The following is a 21,951-nucleotide window of genomic DNA, read 5'->3' as shown; positions in this document are numbered from 1 at the left end:
CCACACTGACGTGCTGTAATCAGTGCTTCTCCTGCAGTACTAAAACACAGTTAGGCTGGCTAAAATACTGAATTCTTATACATTAATGCAGACTGAATGCTAGTGTGAATTATGTCCTTTAACCAATCCTCTAGACCTGAGCATCACATGCCTCCTGTGCTCCTCCCCTTCTCCAGCCCTCGCCTCCCTCCACCAGCAGTAATAACAGGTAATGACAGAAAACTGCCAGCATCCATTCCGCCTCCCTTGGACGTGGCAGACAGAGGAATGGGTGACCTGAGCTTAGACAGCTGGTAATAGCAATCCAGGACGCAGTATTGGACATCAAAGGGAGAAAAAAAGCAAACCTAAGTACAGGCGCTGTAACAATGGACAGCCTTGCTGCTGGAGAATGGGATCGATTAAAGGACAGGAGAAAAGAGCAGAGCCTTGTCTAAAAATACAGAGTCTATTTTCAAGCTTCGGGCCAATTGGATCATATATCATCACTGTGTAAATGTATGGAGAGACCTTTATCACGTGTCCACATGAAGTCACAACAAATGTGTACTGATTGCACAAGTTGCTATGTATGTGGTTTGTGTACATTTGGTGGAAATCAGGGTTAGCCAAATGCTCTAGGAAACAGCATAATTAAGAGGTAATTACAAGAGCTGCTTGGACCAAAGCAGCCAGTTTTCTGTATCAGATGTAAACAAAACTGACCTCAGAACTACAGAGGATCTTGACTTGCCCCACCCAGAGCAGGAGAAGAGTTTAAACTTGTACTCCATCACCCTAACCCAGCAGAGGAAAGAGGTGCTTCCCTGAACTCGAAATGAATGTCCTCCAGCATGACCACTGCCAAACTCCTCGAGGGCGTGTGCTGAACTACAATAACAGGCCTGCTTGAATATAGAATAGCACAGCAAAGACTCTGGAGTTTCATTTTTAATACATAAACTACAACCTCTAATCCAAGGTCATAACGAGATCCATTTTGGCCCAAATCTGCAGCATCATTTCCGCCTTGGCTCTATTAGTGTCAGTCAGAGCAAATGAGGTGTGTAAGTTTTTTGCTCATCTGTGCGTCAGAGAAATGAAAAAGATCCTCACTGGGCTCTGATACATACACTCCCCTCTGACTGACACACACACACACACACACACACACAGAGAACGCACAGAAACTCTTACAGTACACGTCTCAGAGGGCTCAGATACGAGGGACTGCACACACACACACACCCCTGCCCTCTGTTTGATGTCTCAAAGGACACCTCGTAATCTGGGTTGCTGTGACGAATGGTGCGCTGGTGGCCGTGGCGACCCTTGTTCCCTTGGCGACTGAGCTTAATGATGATTTGGCCGGGAGTGCTGGAGCCAAAGTCCCCCTATGGGCTCCTGCGGGAAAAGTAAAAATATACCCCAGAAGAAGCAGAGCTGGCACAGGCCCAGCACACAGCACACAGTTCTGGTGTTCAAGGATTATCTTTACAGTAGAAGCTTTCAATAATCCCGACTGGTATTCCCATTTCCACTGTACAACGTTGGAATTTATATTAATCTGTTGTGACAGTCATTTTGAATAGCATGCTACTTCATCAAAAGGTAATCAAGTGCAGCCAGCACTCCCATCTCTGTCTCTCGCTCTCCATCCTACAATCTACCAAATAGGGATGGAGTAATGTTTAACTGAGGCCAAAACCAATATCTGCTATCTTGCTATCTATGCCAAAATGAGTTTTTATAGGATTCGCAATGCAACTGCAATTTAGGTAAACCTTCTCAGACGGGCCTGCATTAAGATAATTAGTGCTTTTCATCATAAGACCATAGTAGTTTTGCTCTGTTGTTAATTTTACAATGGTCACACAAGTGACAATTTCACAATTAGCCAATTAGCCAAGTCTGATACTGATAGTCTGATGATATATCAGTCTATTCCTACGACCAAACTTGTTCCCTGAACTTCACTCCTCCTGCGAAATCTGTCAGCCTCTCCTTTACAGCCTCTCCTTTACTACCAAAGTTTCACTGATCTTTTTTCTTCAAATCTCACACTGTCTCCCTTGCATCACCCCCCCATCTGCTCCTCAAGTATCCCCTGATCTACCCACACACACACACACACACACACACACATTTCCTCTCACTCCACTCCCTCCCATCATCCCTGAGCTCCAGTGTCAGTTCATCCAACAGAGTGGGAAACAAAGCCAAATGAGCCAGGGAATGATGGATGAAGCTGGCGAGACGAAGGATAGGTGCAGGGCAGGAGGAGGAGGAGGAGGAGGAGGAGGAGGGGAATGGGAGAGGAAAATAGACACAGGTACAGGAAAAAGGTGAAAAGAAGACCGCAAAATAAAACAGAAGAGGAAAGGAAAGGAAAGAAATTGCTTGGACTGTGAGGAACAGAGAGGAGAACAGAGTAATGGGCAGGAAAGGAGGAGTCCGAAGGAGACAGGGGACCCAGAGGAATAACAGCATATCAACCTTATATCTGACAAACTGATACACATCAGCCCTGCAACACAAATCCCAGATGCTCATCGCTTTCCTTACACCGAGCTGATCCCTGGAGTTGTACTAACTTCTTATCAGGCTGTGCTATTATCCCCTTGCTGTGTGTGTATCTGTCTGTGTCTGTCTGTTGTGTATAAATGTACACTGAGACCAAGGCCAGAGTTGTCTTGGGTTGATTGGGTGCAAAGAAACAGTGCATATCCCCTGCTAATTACATTACCATATCTGACAATGTGGTATCTATTTCTGTTTTCCGCAAATCGGCTTCAATGTGTATCAGTTCAGGTCCATAATCCTAGCAGTGCTATGTCAGACATATGGCCTGCCAGCTGTCTAATGGGAATGCTATCTGCTCTGCTCATGTTGATGGTGGGGCAGAGTGCTCTTCCGTTCCACCGCCATCATTGTTATGATTATAGAGCTGCTTAGCGCAAGCCCTTATCCCAGCTCACATGATTAATAAAACACTAAAAATGACGAAAAGGCATCAGAACGGATCATTGCAGCAGTCATTACATGCTATTGGATTTTCACCCAGAAGACGAGAAAAGAGTTTATTGTGGCGAATTCTGGCAAAACAAACAACACAGACAATCTTGTTTTCACACCAAAAATATCACAGAGGCAAATGGACCAATACAACCTCACATGTCATTACACATCATTACACTACCAGTATTGGGAGATACTGGAAAAGCAAGACCAACACAGCATCAGCAACAATGAATGACCAAGTGTGAGTGTGTGCACAAGCGTGAGCGTGTGTATGTTTTTGATCAAATGTGCAAAAGTGAGCAATAAACTCAACTGATGGCCGACACAATTCAGGGCTTGAATCTGGGGGTCGAGTCAAGCCATAACAGTAAGGTAGGCAACTGAATCAAGCTAGCAACACACAACACTGACACACAACACAGAAATGCCATGGCTCACGGCTATGGTTGTTAGTTTGTCAATTATGTCTTCATCTTGCAGAGATCTGGGGTTAAAACATGAGTTGAAATGCACATGGACACACACCAGGCCTCAAACACGTGAACACAGCACAATACGGTGGCGACCTTGAGCCAGAGTTTTACCTTTTGGGCTTGAGGGAGCTAAAGAGATCAGATTAAACAGAGGAGCAGAAAAGGAGGAGGACAGGAGGAGAGAAAGGGTCAGTAAGTTTGTGGACAAGTGTCAAAAAACCTTTTAGTACTGTTTCCCCCAAATGGAGTGCCAAGTATCAGTGGGTGTGTTGAATCCACTGGCACTGACTTTGGCTGCCGCTAAAAGACAATGATTGTGTCAAGGGGAGAACTTTATGGCTATGAGGGTCACAGTGCAAAAAAACAACACTTAAGCTGTTGGGTCAGTGTAGAGTGCATGTACTACGATTGTGATAAATGGATGAGGATAATGAGAATAGAGAACAGGAGAGAAATAAGCAGAGACGGATAGGAAAAAGAGAGAACATGAGGGATATGAAGAGGATCACAGAGAGAAAGGGTCCATTTTCATGTCATGTGGATAGCCTGAAGGCAGTTCTGCTTGAGGAAACTTGCCTTTGTCTCCTTCCACTTTCTCAGCTCCCTCTTTCTTAATTTATTCAGAAACAGCAGAGGACAAATGACTGCTGTTCACTCTCTATGACCAAACACAATATCTTCAGAAAAAGGGGGCATTGTGCATGTGTGCAAATGAGGATTCTATAGGTTTCGGGTTGTCCCGAGGGTGTTCCAGGGATGATGATGTCTGCACCAGAGAGTTGTAAAGCATGTATGGTGGCTATTTGTGTGATTATTTGGGTTTGTTTGCAAATATTATAGGGATAAATGAGATGGTGTACCATTATTCACTGTCATTACAAACAATGTATATGTATGTATGTATGTATGTGTGCGTGTGCGTGTGTGTGTGTGTGTGTGTGTGTGTGTGTGTGTGTGTGTGTGGTTAGACGCACAGAGGGAGGCTGGCTCTACCAGGTTGGAAGAAATCAAAGACTAACTCCACAATGTGCCCCAGTATGTTCAACACCCACGCTACAGAGGTCCCAAACACACACACGAGGCTCATTCACTTAATGGTTCCATCTGTCCCCAACACACACACTTTCACACATTCATTCACACTCTGAGACATGGAATCACAAAACAACACATTGTTCGCCCTCTGTTTGTTGTTTGTCACTAATATCCTCATTTGGCACAATTCATCTACGCTAAAAATGTAAATGCGCATCTTTGATCTTAAGCTTGAACAAAGCATATTATTATGTACCTTTGTGATTAACCATGTTTGCTCAGTCAAGAGCACAATCAAAAGGTGTGACAAAAAAGCATAACAATCCATTACACAGTTAATGTGAAACGATACACAACCGTCAAGGAGTGTGGGCAGCAAGGACTGAGGGAACTGGAGCCCAGTACCATGTGAGAGATGGGAGAGCGTTGTCCACTCACGGTGCTATCGATGTAGGCCTCAGTCCACACCGTGTCGTGCTCCTGGTCAATCACCTTGGGACGACTCAGCACATGAAGATACTCCATAACATTCTCTTGCACATCTGCTAAAGTGGAGATCTGAGTAAAGTAGCCTGGAGGTCAGAGAGAAAGTTAAAGAGACACAGACAGAGACGGAGAAAGAGAAAACAGGAAAATTCATAGATTAGATTACATTCAGGGGATTCAGTGTTTTGATCAAGGATCCTTCATAACTGCAAAAAATCTCCAACAAGTGGTCAATTTGTTCTCAAATTCAGTCCTATTTTTTTTTTTCTGTTTTTCTTTAAATATATTCTTCTAGAATATTCTCGATTTCAAGGATCTTTTTCTATTTGTGGGCTGATCTGCTTTGTCATGCCTTGGTTTAACCTATACTTATAATATTCTGAAACAAATTAAATTGCAACAAGTAGAGGTGGAAACTGAAAACAAGTGGGATTACCTAATCACAGATTAGGCAGATTTTTTTTCACTTCAAAAACAACAGACTGATTATGAGACTAAATGACTTGTTAAGATGGAGATTTATTGCAGCTGAGCGCTTGAACGGGTTCCATCCCCTTACTCACTATGCATCTCTTTCCACTGCATTGGTACCAAATCTTTATGCACTTTTTCGCGACTGAAAAAAATCATCCATGGATTCAATTCCAGTCAGGGGCTCAACACCAGTAGTCCTAGGATTTCGATTATATCGTTGGTTGGCTGCACACTTGTGTGTCACTGAAGCAACTGATGGTGAGAGCCAGAAGCCACAATATTTAAATGCATGTTGAAGTGGAGTCATTATGTTGTTAGCTGTCTTTGAAGATGCCAAATGGAGAGATACATGATGATGTCCAAGCTCTCTGTGTCATTTGGTCAGAGGATGAGATTCGATGGCAGCCTCAGGGAATGAAAAGAAACAAGAAGGAAATACTGCTTCGAGGGCACTGGACTATGAGCGTGATCCCGACCAGTGTTGAGAAAAAGATAAAGGTTTTAACATTTTAAAAACGTCAGTCACCTCTTTCTGTCATCACTACAGCAGTTACTGTTTACCTTGAAACACAAACCATGACTTCAATCAGAGCTAGCGCCAGTGCCTGGTCACTCCCATTTGAGCTATAGTTCTTGGTTCTTGCTGTTCAATGGAAATGGGCCTCATGCCACACAGCTGACCCCAAACAGACATTCCAGGGTGTGAATTGCTCCCAGGATGACGCAATCCTATCTCTAGAGCAGATTCACATTGCAAAGCGTGTCAAATCCAATATCGGAATGGCCACAGAACAAGCAAATCTGTTCCGAGCCATCGCGTCCATTTTACTTACCTTGGCACCAAAGCAGAGAAATTACATCTGGGATACAATACGCTGGGTACTAGGCAGCTGCCACTGGCTTGATGAAGCAGATAGGAACCTGGATACATGTAAGAGTATAATAGCAGAAGAATTTCCTGCGGTGATGTACAAGTGAGAGCAAGTCAGCCTGAATGGGTAAGTGATACGTAAATGTAATGGGAAAAGTATCCCATTTAAACCAAATGTGATGCCATTTCCTATGACGGTAATACCGTCATTATGATGCTAATGTGCGAGAAGGGATATATTGTTATCTCAGCAGGGGACAGAGAAGCAAAAAGGAAGAGAGGGAATAAGGACAACAGAAAGACAGAGAGCAAAAGAGAGAGAGACGGGAAGTGACACAGAGAAAAGGGAAAAGAGAGCGACCACCACATTTCCACCCATCCGTAAAAACAGCAAACTGCCTCCATCACTGTGGAGCAGTCAAGGAGAAAATCATAGCTGGAGGAAATAGATTTTGGGGTCATCTTCTCCAACAACGACCTTTACTCCACATAGAGAGAAGAGAAGCAGAGCCAGATGAGTCTAGACACAACACACTCTAATCTACAGCCAGAGCCATGTATCATCAAAATTAACTGAGGATACAATCTATCACCAATAATCTGCTTCCACATTTGTGACAACAGCAAAAAAAACAAACAAACAAACAAACAAAAAAAACATATGAACTGAAAAGGCAACAATCTTGTCTCCATTTGTTAACCTTGCACAGCCAGCTGTTCTCCCAAGATCACTTGTAATTTCACTTTGTAAACCATCTGCGCATGCCCTGGAAACCACCAAATAGCCAAACCAATCGGCGTCCTTTGACAAACTACAGGCACCAAGAAGTGACAGCGCTCTGAACTGAAAACAAACAACAATGGCTACTCTTGAAAGTGTATGCCAAAGTGCCTTTTACAAAGAGAAGTTTCTTACAAAAATGGCAAAAATCATGACACACTAACAAGCTAGTGATATGCATTACAGTACAGTTGCTGCTGTTTGCGTAGCTTCAGCACTCGTATTACATCAGCAGTAACAGACTGCTGAAGTGGAGGGACCAAATATGTGCACCTACAAGCAAATTATTCAGGTGCAAGACAACAAATGTTCAAAGCAAATTACAAAGGAGTGACGTCCACACACTGTTAACCCCCCGATAAATAACTGTATTCTTTTTTTATTTTTCAAGGCAACATTTTGATCTGTAAGGTCTTCCTTCCTGAGGAAGATATTACAGATCAAACATAAAAAGAGAATAAAAACAAGGCAACATTTCAATCAGTGAAGAGAGATAAAAAAAAAAAAGGAAACGGCGTGGAAATGAATTCAGAATTCAGCGTGGCTAGTCATTTGCATGCTTCCTGTTATCTTGCATACAGGAATACTAGGTGTTTTAAAACTAAATGATTATTGCATTCACTATAGCACCAAGAATGCACTCCAAACGTGACCTGCGAGTGAACCTTGACTGATGCCTTTTGTCTCATCTTCACAGCCAGTCAGATCCAGCTATTATTCCAGCAGACAGTGAAATGACAACACACACACACACACACACACACACACACACACACAGGCACAAAACACTCAGATACACAAGGCGGGACTGGCTCGGTGTAACTGCATCGTTTATCACAGTGTTGAGTGAAGAATGACTGCTCCCTATCGAAGGGTGAGGGCGTCCTTCGAGCGAAGCCACCGAAGCCAGCCAGTTGGGCTGGGGAGAGAGAAATGGATGCTTGCCTACTCTCAATGACATGGTACACCTGTGATACATACAGGATAGGAGAGCTGCAGTATGCTCTGGTCAGGAGGGAGACATAAAGAAAAAAAAAATCTGAAGGCACTTTGTTTTGAGTGATATTTATTTTTATCACCAAGGATTTCATCAGCTTGCCAAACAGCATCTTCGAGTTATGATTCTCTTGGCTCCATTCAAAAGGCTACCGGGAAAGATGGTGATAAGCTTTTTAGGAAAATGAGATCACAGCCTTCAGTGACATTTTTTTTTAGCCTGCAAAACTGTTTATACAAAACGGATTCTTCAGTAAAACAATAAAACTGGATTTGTTGCTGTGGTTTGTGATTGAGATGTATGTGCCCAGAGAGCGGAAAGAAGATTGAGACACTGCTTTGCACAAGTCCTGCTGGCTGGAGAGAGTGTCAATTCAAGCCTGCATCATCACCTGACACACACACACACACACACACACACACATGCACACAGACACACACACACACACACACACACACACACACACACACACACACACACACATACACACACCGGGGCCTCATCATTAGCACTGACACCCTCAAACTGACTGGATAAGGCTCTCTGATATCACTCCCAAGAGAAATTGTGGATGCCCTTGTCCTTTTATCCACACATACACAAACACATACACGCAAACACACACATATTCACACGCACCCTGTGTGACCCAAGGCTTGCCTGTCTTATCTTAGGCAGCCTAAGGAAATGGAGCCAGACCGTCTCTGTCACCCGCCTCCCAGCTAAATATAGAACCTGAAGGAAAGTGCTCTATGCACTGAGACAACCATGGCCACACACAAAGCAGCTGGAAAGTGGTGTATCACAAAGATATTTTGGACTTTAGGCTCAGGGTAAGATCTAATGCGACAAATCTGGTCTGTGCAACTGGAACCAGCTGCTTGCTGTCAAACAGACATGATAACACTCATGGGCAGAGATGCACTTATCCATATGTATCCACATGTGCACATAAGCAGACACAAATGCAAATGACAGACAGTGACACCCTCAAATAATATCAGCATGAGGCCACAAACTGTGGATCTTACCAGAAAAAGTAAACCAAAATACCCCAAACAAATCCTGAGCTACCAAATGTCACTTCACTTTGGCCCTGCTGACAACAAGATGCATCAACTTTATCCTCCAAAAACAGATTACAGACCAAAAGTACAGCAGTCTAGATGTAGGCTGTAAGATCCCACCTTTGTTAGCACACGCCATCCATTTGAGATTATCTGCGAAGGCTGACTCGCGACCAATCAGGTACGGGAATATGCGGACCTGCGGAGAGAAAGGAGATAGCTGCCGACAGTCATTTTAATCGCATTCTGATAGCACCCAGGATGCCAACGTACAGCAGATAACACTGTCAAAGCCAGGCAGAAGACTCATTCTTTATGTGCCAGTGATTAGCAGGGCCTTTCCCCCTTTTTAATAGAGTTGATTATTGACTCATGGGAATTTTAAATTCCTCTATTAGAACATTATTTAAGTTTTACATAACTCAAATCATTTTTATCAACTTGAGAAATAAAGCAATCATGGATGAACAGATAGTGCTGTAAATAAGATAAGGTGGGCCGAGAATTTGTAATCAGAATGAACAGAGATGATAAGATGGGAAAAAAAAAAAAATTAGAGTGGAAGAATCGACTTGTTATGCTCATGCTTCATGTGCTCAATTCGAAAGTGCTCTAAACTCTCTGCTGCTAAACCCAGTTTTTGCCCAGCAGAGTTCAGTTGGCTTTGGAGGCAGGTGTGGTTGGCAGGTGTGTGTGTATATATGTTTGTGTGTGTGCGTGTGTGTGTGTGTGTGTGTGTGTGTGTGTGTGTGTGTGAAGAGCAGGTTGCCAGACTGGACCAGATGCAAGCCTCTGGGGGCACAGCTGCCATAGCTCCCTTGCCTGCATTTTTCACTGCCTCCCCTCACCCTGACAGCATGTTTGTGTGTATGTGTGTGTGTGTGTGTGTGTACGTGTGTGTGTGTGTACAGCACGTGTATACCTGCACGCATTGATGTGTGTATGTTTCATTTTCTGATTTTGGATGACTGCACTCAACAGAAGGAGCTGAAAATTACAAAGTGAAAGTGTCATTTTTTTTCTGACTAATGTTCCAGTTTCAAATTCTACTTATACCGTTGTTGCTGCAGTTCATCATATGAACTCCTTATAAACTTAATTGACAAAGATATTAACTACAGACATACTAGGCAAGGCCAGGCTCTGAATTTTCTAGTATAGATATTGTTTATTGTCCATTGTAATGGGTTTCACTGTGGATAATTACAGCTGCCAGATTGTCATTTTTAAAGCAGCCCTCATTATCTAGACTATAATCATCCTCTATTCTCACAAACCTCAGCCATCTGAATGACAGCACCGGTGCCGCACAACAGGCACACAGATATGCTCATAACTGCTCCATGCGGGGCAATGGGTCTGGAGGTGATTCACTGTTTTTTCTGCATCTGTGATAATGTGTTCTCCTCCGCTGGAGGCCCAGGCAGGGGTCTGAAGCGCAGCAGGGAGGCTACGAAAAATGGCAGAGCTTTACAGTTGAGTTAAATACGACGGACACAAGACGATGTACTGGCTCTAGCCTTAGCATGCAATCTTCAACCTGCCCCACTGCACAAGTGCTCTATACGGAGCAAATGAAAATGCTTGCAAAAAAACACATGCTCATACATGTAGAAATCAATACATACACACACACAGACACAAGCACACCCTGAATGAGAGTGTAAACACATGTACTGTAAGATAGTCGCGGGTGTACCAGTCTGATTCACACATACAAAGGCACACACATTCATTCAGACACAAACAGACAAATACACATGTTTGCACTGATAAATTATTTACTCAGCACTTAACTCCAGTTATTTATTCAGCTCCCATGTGTGAATGTTAACTCAGATACCCAAGAGTGTACGTAGGTTCTCCAGGGCTCTATATTTTAATGTCACAAAAAAATTAATTTATAGTTTTTAGAAATGCAAAAAATGGAAAGTGTGTAGCTCAGTAGACAAACACGGCATGATCTAAATCATCCATCATCCAAAGCCTTAACAATAACAACAATGTAAATGTGACAGTGACAGCAAAACTTCTTATCACTTCCATCCCTGAAAATTGCAGGTGAGCAGGCAGATGAGAAGGCACTGCGATAGAATGAGGCAGGTAAAAGCCAGAGAGGTACATAAACAAACAGATTGTCAGTGTGTGTGTGTGTGAGTGTGTGTGGATGTCTGTGTGTGTGTGTGTGTGTGTGTGTGTGTGTGTGTGTGTGTTTATGTCCCATGCATGTGAGTGCCCACCTGCAAAGTGCCTACAAAAATGTATATGCATCTTTGTGATTGCTTGTGTGTGTGTGTGTGTGTGTGTGTGTGTGTGTGTGTGTGCATGCCCGTGCGTACACCAGCACTGGTAGGAGAAGGTTATTTGTGGATATGGAGGAGGCCAGTGGAGGCAGCAGTAATAAAAAGGTGGTTACAGTGATAAAAGCCCATAATGCCTTCATCCTGCACTGTCACTCACACTCTCCTGAGACGTCGCTCACGGAAACTTGACAGCGCTTTGTTGCACACACACATACACACACGCACTTGCAGACTTGGTGCCAGATGGGTCCTCTCTGCTTCATTATTCTCTGCGTGGCGGCTGGGTAGTTGTTTCTGTGTTTCTGTGTGTTGTGTTGTGTTGTGCTGCATGTTGTGAAGCTTAGTGTTGCACTGCATTCTTTTGCTTTGTGTTGTTGTATTGCATCGCCCAATGTTTTGTTGCACTGACGCAGATGCACCAACTGGAAATAGATGAAAAGAGCAGGTTTCTCCTCGGACCCATAGATCATTAGAGAACGAGATCCAGTCTGGTCTATTCAACTCCTTTCAGCTGAAAAGAAAGGCAACCAGGCATGTGCAACAAACAAACATAAGAAAAATGAAATTAATTCCAAGATAAGACAACCTATAATACTAATAAAAAAATGAACGCAACCTCATTGCTATTAAAAACAAAGAAAGAAATGTTTACTTATCTACATCGTCCTTCCGTTATTGTCTTTATAGGTCAGGAAAACACTGCAATGTGACGTTAAACTTGCAGTATAAAACAGCAGCTGCTGAAGATGCAGTATACTGTATAACATGAAGACAAAATGAGGTCGTGGGAGAGAGACTTGCTCTTCTAAATAAATAAAGTAAAGTAAGTATAGCAAGTGGAAGTCATTGGGGAAATTTTTAGTTAATTAGTAGCTATTTCATTTCTGTGGAGGATGGAATCACCGATATTTCTCACTGAATAATGAATTCGAGGTCACAATTTCCCTTTAAAAACATTTTAGAAGGATTTTTTTATTTCCCTCCAGATATATTAGTCATGATTTCTAACCTGCTGACAATTTAAAGATTAAATTAAATTCAGTATTTTATCGTCACAAAAGCAGAGTGGTGCCTCACTTGTGACCAGCCTTGTGTTCTGTTGTGATCAGAGGTTGTGTTTTGATCGGTGTTTTTTTTTACTGCCAGGTAAACAGCTGAAAGCGGGCATCAGAGAGGACAGAGATGAGTCATGAGTGAGAGGAAGGAAAAACACTTTTTGGCACAATCACCAGCAGTGGATGACCTGGGAAGGGCGTCATTAGCTGCCATTCAAGCACGGCTAGCTGAGATAATGGCTCACAGGTGTGTGAGTGTGCGGGTGTGGGTATGTGTGTGCGTGTGTGTGTGTACATGCATCTGTGTCTGCATAGGATGAGTGTACGTTTCCATATGTGCTATGTGTGAGTGTATGAGTATGGGTGTAGATAAGTGGTATATGCTTACAGGTACAAGTGTGGGAGTGTATGTGTGTGTGTGTGTGTGTGTGTTTGAGTATAGCTGAGGAGGGCAGTCTGACACTGTAATCTCTTGTTATTACTCAGAACTCACTGGGATCAATAATCCTCATAAGCCTTTAATTACACTGAAAGCAGCAGAGAAATATGCTCTAAAGCGAACTAACACAAAGGTTGTCTTAGGCACTAAATAATTTCACATCTTTTTACTGGGTATTGTTTTGCACATTATGCTTTTGTGGGGTTACAGTTCAAAAAACAAAGACAAAGGCAGAGAACATTTTCAAAATTTTCTTTATCAGAAAAGGTAGCTATCTACAATTTGAAAAATGTGATATCGCTGCAAAAGTAATCACTGGTACATCATGAAAGGAAAACTCGTTATGAAATGCATTTGAAGTTGTTTAGTGTTTCAGAATGTGTGTTAGAAGCTATTATAGTTGCATTTTTGGCAAAGTTTTCTGTATTTTATTAGGCAATAAATATCATTTAACATCTTTTTGACTCCCAAATTGGCTATATAACTTTCTGAACTGGAACCTTTTAAATACACATGGTGAAATCCAATAACTCATTTGTTTTCCTTTCTCTTCCATAGCGGACCCAGTGTGACACTGTGAAACACTGAAACTGTTTGGAAGGAAGCTATTAAAAGCCAGTGACAGCACAGAGAGCGAGAGACAGCGAGAGAGAGACAGTGAGAGAGAGAGAGAAAGAGAGAGAGAGAGAGAAAGAAAGAGAGTGAGAGACAGAGACTGAAGACTTCTATTATCAGCAGGGTCTCTTCTAAATGGACCTATCAAGCAGCCTTGTCCCCTTTCTGCTCACTGCTGTACCGCCTTTAGGTTGAGGGGATGCTAGGAGTCTCACTATGGTCTGATGCACTGTAAACACACACACACACGCATTTGAATGCATGTGATTCTCAACATGGTAACACAAGCATTAGCAGCGTAAGTCATATTCATTCATTATTCAATCATTGCATCAATGCATTGACAAAAATTCAAATTCAACGTCATCGATCTGCTAAAAGAAATAAATTGAACCAATTGCTCTCACCACAGCCTGAATTGTTATGAAATGTGTTGAATCAAATCGCTCATAATACTTAAAAAAAACTATTTTGTCTGTTTTCACATTTCAGGGGAAAGGATAGTCTTACCAATGTTACCATTAATACATTTTAATCAATGGATGTAAAATACTCACCAAAGAGTGAATCGTGAATCCAACTGACTGAATGTTAAGACACGTATTCGCCCCTTTACCAAACATACATACACAACACATGCAAGTGCATTCTGGAGCACACTCAAAATTTGATTTTTCATAATAAGAATATCAAAGGGAGTAGGCTAATAAGGTGCCTTAACCTCAATATCAACCTGTTAATCCCACGCTGTTAATCCAGACACACAAAGCCCTTGGGCTTCCATACTCCACATTCACTGTCTCTTTAATAGCATTTCATTTCAATTCCATTAGCATGAGATACCTGTGGCAATGAAGGTGTATATGGTCACGACTCTGTGCATGCTCATTTGTATGGCTGTCTAAGATGTGTGTGTACAGTATAAGCATTTTGTGTGTGTTTTCTATCTACCATGTTTTGCAAAGACTGCCTGGACTTTTTTTTTTTTTTTTTTAACAGAGGAAAATTCCCCAAGAATAACCCTTCTCCTCCCCCTTCATCTTCTCTCTGCCTCTCTCCTCCTTTTTCATTTCTTGGCCTTTCAGAGGAGCCCTACAATTACCTTGCAGGACAGCAGACAGGCAGCTCGGTCCTCACAGACAGGGCCATACTTTACTCTGTTTTAATGCCCTTTGAGAAGCCCCCGTACTGGGACAACCCATACCTTCTGCTGGTCAAAAACTTTCTCTAATCACTCAGCCAAACACTGACACTTGGCAAAACTTGCTCTGAGGATAAACAAACAAAAAAACTATATTGCTACGGATTTGGAAGCAGCTACACGACTTTTGAATGGAACCCAGAAGCATGAAGCAGTGATTAGTCTGACTTTTGTCACTGAAGTCTCTGCAGAGTTTAGATTGTTCTCATTTGATGTTTTCCAGCAACCAAGCTTCAGTTCAGCTCAGGTCTTGGTTTCCCAAAAGCCTCCTATAGCCCTAAGACCATCTTTGTCTACAGGCCTACAATAGAGAAAGATTAGATGCTTATGGGAAACTGGGCTCAGCTGAGTTTGGCTCACTGTGCAACACTATGCTGGAGCACAACTGTAGAATAATACCAGAGCACTGGCACCAATGGTGTGTGTGTGTTGGTGTGTGTGTGTGTGTGTGTGTGTGTGTGTGTGTGTGTGTACATGTGTAATGCACTACCTTCCTGTCTGGCCAGTTATACTTGGCAAAGACGGCATCATAGGTGTCCACTGCTCCATCTGTCACCAACATGATGGCTTGGCTACACACACTACCCCTCCCTGTCTGATTGAACTGGAGAGGGAGTGAGGGAGAGGGAGAGAGAGAGAGAGAGAGAGAGAGAGACTTTATTACAGTCACAATAAGCCACAATAAGCCTCAGAAGTCATGTCGACATTTGTCTCTGATTTGTTAGTATTTTCAAGACTTACAGATAAAACATCAGTCGTCTATGGGAGATATGAATGGGGTTTTCCTAACTGACTTTTTTTATACGAAACATTTTATGTAACCTGAGCAGGATCGGTGCAACAAAGTGCTAATGGCTAAACACTTACACGCCATCCATGATGACATTTCATACACAAGTGGAGGTGTAGTGATCTGCCTCCTCCTGACTCTTTTGCTGTCCTTGAACACAGATAGCAGATTGGCCAAAGGCACAGACATGGTATTTTTTTATGCCTTGGGAGATCATATTTACGTATTTAATGTGTGCTGTATATGTCAGATGTCAGTGGATCCGATCCTATTTGAGAGAGAGAGTGCAGATTAAAAAGTCCAAAGTTTCAAAGGCCAGCTTAAACAACTGTGACACAAGATTGTGACACAATCCCGTGTGTTTTCCCCACAGAGAAAATTTGTTGGATCCAGAAGTTCATGTTTGGGCAAAGGTCTGTTGTCAACATTACATCTGACTTCTAAGGCCTCTGAGTCTTGGTTCGTTAATTTGATGTATTTCCTGTTGAAACAGGACTTGGGGTGGAACATAATGTTGGAATATAAGTTAAAGAGAAAAAAATTAGTGTTATTTTCTAAGGTGGGCAGAGGAGCTGCACTATTTATATTGTATTGGTTGGACTTGACTTTTTACACCTGCTGGTAGAGCATGAGGTCATAGATCATTACTAAAGATGCTCTATTTTCTAGGAAATAAATTCAATGCTAATTTGAAAAAAACAAAAACAAACAAGAAAAGATAGGTTAATGATGTAATTTTTGGCATCTACTGCTAAATAACTATATTGTAGCATAGGAAATTGGCAAAAAAATACATATATTTCACTGTGATTTTAAGAGAATATATCATATATTTACATTGCTCACTTCCACATCAGGGAATCTAAATGTGTTGCAACATCGCACACACACACACACACACACACACACACACACACTAACTAAGACTGCATTACCATAACAGGGTTAAAAAGAAGGTACATTAATATAAATGGTAAATGTCTGTTTTTGCATAGAATATATATGGAAAGAATATATGGAAAGAAATGACAAGGGAGTGTTTTTATTTGCTTAGGTGTGTGTTTGTTTGAGTGTTAATGTGTGTGTGTGTGTGAGAGTGTGTTTGATTGATTGCTTGGTCCTAATGATGGGATGTACAACCAGTAACCTGAGTCATCAAGTGCCTTGTTTACTTGCTTTTGGCATGATCGTGTTGATTTTGCCATTAATTACAGCACACTAATTAAGTTTTTGTTTTTTTGCGAGTGGCTGTGAATGGGTGCCACTGCGTGTAGGGAGGCTGATCATGGATGAGTGATTTACTTACGTCGCTGAGGAGGTTGAAGGCCTCAGTCAGAGCTATGTCCAGCATGCCGATGCCTTTAGCAAACAGCTTGTCGAGGTGCTCGCGGAAGTGCTGGAAAAATGGATAGAGGGAACAAACATTAAAAAAAAAAAAAACACACACAATGACAGAGGACACAAAAAGAAATAAAACAGCATTTTTTAAATTACATATTAGAGGTCATCATCATAGGGTATAATGGAGAGGAGATAAGTGACAAGAAAAGAGCAGGCAAGGACAGAGGAAAGTTATGATTTGCGAGCGCTGCGGGTTCATGACAGATACAAAATAAACACGAAATTTAATTGACTTGATTTTCCATTATTTGTATGTGAACAGAGGTTGTTTCGGCAGTGTAATGGCCTCTCTAATTTGGCCCTGGGCCACTGTTTGCAGGAAACTGCTTTACCTGGGAGTGAAATGTCACATACTAACTAAAATAACTAATAAATCCTATTTTCCCTCCCACTTCTTCTGATTGACAACTGTTCTCTCTAGTGTGTGCTTATGCGTGTGTGTACATACATCTGCATGACTGCGTGTGTATGTGTGTGTGTGTAATCATGCCACAAAGGCCAGATTCTCTCACTGGCAATTAATGGAGTTTAATGTTGTCAGCAACCTAACAGGTCTCGTCTGTGTGTCTCATTATTCACAACAGCCTGGAGGCAAAACACACTCACACAGCCACACATAAACACACACAGACACATGCACACAGATGGACATGTGGGGCACATTCTCTCGTTCAGTCTGTTTATTGCTATTTATATCCAGTTGTTGGCATTTTGAATATTCCCTATTGACTCTGTCTCTGTCCACATCCCTGCAGAGGCCGCTTTCTTTCAAACCTATACAGGTAATTGGACCTCAAACACACTTAGGGACATTACATAAGGACATCACATACAAACTGCGGCTCTGTGGCTGAATGTTTTGAGGTCTGGGAACAATTCCTCCTTCTTCGCCCCCACATCATCATCCTCCCAGCCTTTCTTATCTTTATTCCCTTTCCCTTCCCTCCCTCTCTGTTCCTCTGCTGCTCTAAGAAGGGAGGGGGACAGTCTCTCCACACATAGCAGGGGGCCCAAGCAGCATAAGGCCATATCAGAGCGTGCTCACTGGGGAGTCCAAATACAAACAAACACACACACACACACACACATACACACACACGAACAAGAAACACACAAATAAATATGAGCACAACAACAACAACAACCTCCAACTACACCCCCATACACGAAACACACAACCTTCCCTTGATGTGGATAAAAAGGTTAATCGGTTCCAACAAAAGGCTGTACCCTGGAGCACAGCAAACTTTACCCACTGTGTGCAAGCGTGCATATGTGTATATGTGTGTGTATGTGCGCGCACGCACGTGTGTGTGTGTGTGTATGTGTGTGAGTGCTAAGATTGAAATGACTTGTCTCAGGAAAGCAGGCTGTGTTCAATCCCTGGCACAGCGGTCTACAAAACTGGGGGCTTGCAGCTGTGTCTGTGTTGTATATGTGTGTGTGTGTGTGTGTGTGTGTGTGTTTGTTCATGTTCCTCTGCTGATTGTGTCCAACCGCTGCACCACAGGTACAAAGCTCTGCAATGTGCGTTGGACATCAAACCCTTTAATACTGTCGACACATATACACCAAAATTATCACAGCAGCCATCTTAAAGACGTGTTCCTACGTGGACGGATTAATGCGCTCACAAACAAACACATCATAATTCACATCACAGCTTTGGATTTTCTGAGATGATGTATTTATCCGAACTCGGCGGTAGGTGTACCTCTTTGATAAAAGCATGGAGAAGAGGAACAGAGGAAGAGAGGCTTTGGCAGAGGAAATGCAGTAAAGTAAGAATTGTTTGAAAATACCTATGGGATATGCCTGTTTCAACAGCTTATAATGCAGGGACCAAATAAGATGTCACACATCTTCCCCATGCCTCCGCAAAAGCGATGATGAGCCTATGATTTTAGTCAATAGACTACTTTCAGAAAAAGTATTATAAAAAATAGAAAGTTGTCAATGAAAACACTGAATCAGGAGCTTGAGCGTATTCACTGCTTGTGCTGGATATCAAAATATGGGGCTTTTTAGCCATCAAGCAAATCACAGAAATGCTACAAAGTACTGAAAAACGTACATGTGGTTGGTACCAACTTTTGATACCTCAGTATTCAGCGAAATTCATATAATTTCATCCATCTGGAGATCAATTTTCCTGCCACTCCTTTTACTTGTCTTGCTTCAGTTTCACTTGTGAATGGAAAAGCAGTAACACATTGTAAATCATTATGTGCGAGTGCTTTTTTTTTTTTTTTTTGACAAATACCATATATAACCAAAAAAAAAAAAAAAATGATTTAAAAAAAATCTGTCAATATAAAAATAGATCTAAGCCTTCAAGTGCTGACCAAATGCCAGTCTGTCTCTCCTTCACTCTCCAGACAAACCGTTTTGAAAGAAGTGTCATTTGGTATTGGCACAGAAAATATTCATACCCCTACCTACCCATATAGAAGACACTTTATCTGAATGCGCAGAGGACATGATGTTAGGTGTGTGTTGGAAGTTAAATTGATAGAAAATTGGTGGGATAAGAGAAATGGGATTTTCTCAAAAACTCTCAGGTCTTGGGAAGAAAGAGTGCACCTGCTGCCACAGAAGAAAAACATTTTCCTCCGTTTCAAAATGTCCTCCACCGTTCCTGCTTAGCACTTTCTATTATGTTTGTGTATGCGGAGAGAGAGAGAGAGAGAGAGAGAGAGAGAGACTGGCAGACAGTCAGTCAGATAGATGGAGATAAATGGAAGGGGAGGTCAATTAAATGTAAATCCTATTTAAAAGAGTCTGTTAATGGGAGTTACCACACTTGAATAGAAAAAAAAAAAAAAAAAAAAAAAACCTTCCCTCCTATCAGAATGGAAATTTACCAGTTAAAATATACCCCTTTCCCAAACATTCAGCTTCTGGTTGAGTTCCCTTTACAAAGGTGGGTCCATTTTCATTCACATCATTCACAGCATTGACACCCTCACTGTTAATCTGCCACAGAGGGCAGAGAGAGGATGGATTTTACCCGACTGCTCCCTGCTACCCTCCTCAGATGCCTGATGTCAAGTCTAATTAGACAAATAACTGCCTATAATACTAAATCCTGGATTGGGAATCTGTGTCTGTGGATAACTGGAGATGCCCATGTATGGATACTTTACAACAGGTAGACTGATGAGCCTAGCAGCTCAAGGCTGGCTGTGAAATAGAAGATTTTGGTCAGACAGATCACTGTGTCTGAGTGTGCTTTTGCCTCTCCATGTGTGACTGGCACTTCCTGCCCCCAGCTGAAGTAAAAGACATTAGGCTTATCTTCTAGTGCAGATTGCTTTCCACTCATAGCTGGCTGACTCACAGCACATTAAACCACCATCTGGAATTAAGCACACAATATACTAATCCATATGCATCAGTACTACACTCCACATACAAATAAACAAACAGAAACTGAAACACAAACACACACACACGAATACGTAGGCTATGCAGTCACATTTCCAAGCATACACACTGATGTGTGCATGGAAAAATGTCCATAACATATTCAGCTGCATCCTAAAGGCTTGGCATAGACTAATAGAGGTTAGGCCATAGCTGGCAAATTGAATTTTTAACGGGAACCTGGAAATGGAGCCTATAGGTACCAGAGAGGAGCAGAGATGCAGAAATGGCCATGGAGGGAGGAATAACTACTTCAAATTGGGAATTGGAGAATTCACACTGCAGTAATAGAAGGGATTATCACAGGTGCCATCTTAATGAAAACGTCCTGCATAAACACTCCAGTGGGTATGCATACATGTACACACACACACACACACACACACACAAACCGCCTGTCACTCTGACACCCAATTTACTTTTTACTGTTGAGCGTCCTCTGCAAAAGGCATTCTCTTTTTTCTGCTCTACTTCTCCAGAACCTGCTGAGAGCTTCAGTCGCAAAAGTACATCAGAGATATCTGATTCAGTAGAGAGACAAAAGTAGGAGTCCAGGAAAGCAAGAATAAACTTACATCTTTGTTAGTGACATCTGCTTGGACGAGAGTGCCATTAAGGCACGGCTCCACGTAATGCAATTCCTCATTGTACTGGAAAAACACAGAAAAGGAATTTGTTATTTAAAAAAAATATGTATATATATATTTGTTTGTGTTACTTACACAGAAATGTGCAAGTCTGTTTGCAACATGTGAATATACTAGAAGCTTCACTTACCTTGGTGATGCATTGGCACACACACACACACACACACACACACACATTCCCAGTGCCTGCTATTCTGTGATAATACTCACTATTTAATGCATGACTACAAATTAAACTTCAAAGTCCTTGAAAGAAAATGGATGATGCATGTTCTTCCAGCGCCAGCAATTCTTCCCTAATCTGTGTGTATGTGTACATGCAGGCGTATGCGCATGTGTGTGTACGCGTGTCTTTATGTGTTGCAACATGAACAAGATTCTCACGACATGAAATAGAATTCTTCTCTCAAGTGTATGCATGTATTGTCAATTACGTGACTAAAAAGGGACCTCTGTCAAACACAGTGGGAAAAACAATATGCCTCTGCCTGATTGTCTAAATCCGCCTTCTTTCCATTTTCTAAAAGAACATTTATCACAATAATATGATTAGGATATCAAATGATAATGAAGACTTTGTTCCGCGGAGAGAGAGAATGGGGTCTGGCAAGAGATGAGGGATGTTTTGATGTGAAATAGCATCAGACAGAGATATAAGACATGCACGTGCATGTGAGCACACACACACACATACACACACACACACACACACACACACACACACACACACACATATACGCACACGCAGTTTCATCAGACTGAGATGCGATAACAATGGCTTGGATGCCTGAGGCGGGATCCAATCACAACGGTCTCTTTTGCAATTCAAATCTTCATCCAGCTGACTGCTAATTGGCTGTGAGCGTGACAGGGGAGAAAGCTGATTCGTT

General features: G+C 42.1%; 1 protein-coding gene across 1 annotated transcript in view; it reads right to left on the bottom strand.

Annotated features, from left to right (window-relative positions):
- The window catches only part of cacna2d3a (calcium channel, voltage-dependent, alpha 2/delta subunit 3a), a 118,518-nt gene that overhangs the window by 40,718 nt on the left and 55,849 nt on the right, over positions 1–21,951 (bottom strand). Inside the window, exons 8-13 of the mRNA XM_030056214.1 lie at positions 20,990–21,064; positions 16,894–16,983; positions 15,288–15,401; positions 9,305–9,383; positions 4,947–5,080; positions 3,585–3,602 (exon numbers count right to left, since the gene is read on the bottom strand). Coding sequence (XP_029912074.1) covers positions 3,585–3,602; positions 4,947–5,080; positions 9,305–9,383; positions 15,288–15,401; positions 16,894–16,983; positions 20,990–21,064 — 510 coding nt within the window. The remainder of the gene's footprint in view (positions 1–3,584; positions 3,603–4,946; positions 5,081–9,304; positions 9,384–15,287; positions 15,402–16,893; positions 16,984–20,989; positions 21,065–21,951) is intronic.

The sequence above is a fragment of the Myripristis murdjan genome, chromosome 7 (assembly GCF_902150065.1).
Source record: "Myripristis murdjan chromosome 7, fMyrMur1.1, whole genome shotgun sequence".
NCBI lineage: Eukaryota > Metazoa > Chordata > Actinopteri > Holocentriformes > Holocentridae > Myripristis > Myripristis murdjan.
The sequence above is the reverse complement of the archived record's forward strand: the minus strand, read 5'-3'. Positions and strand labels throughout refer to the sequence as shown.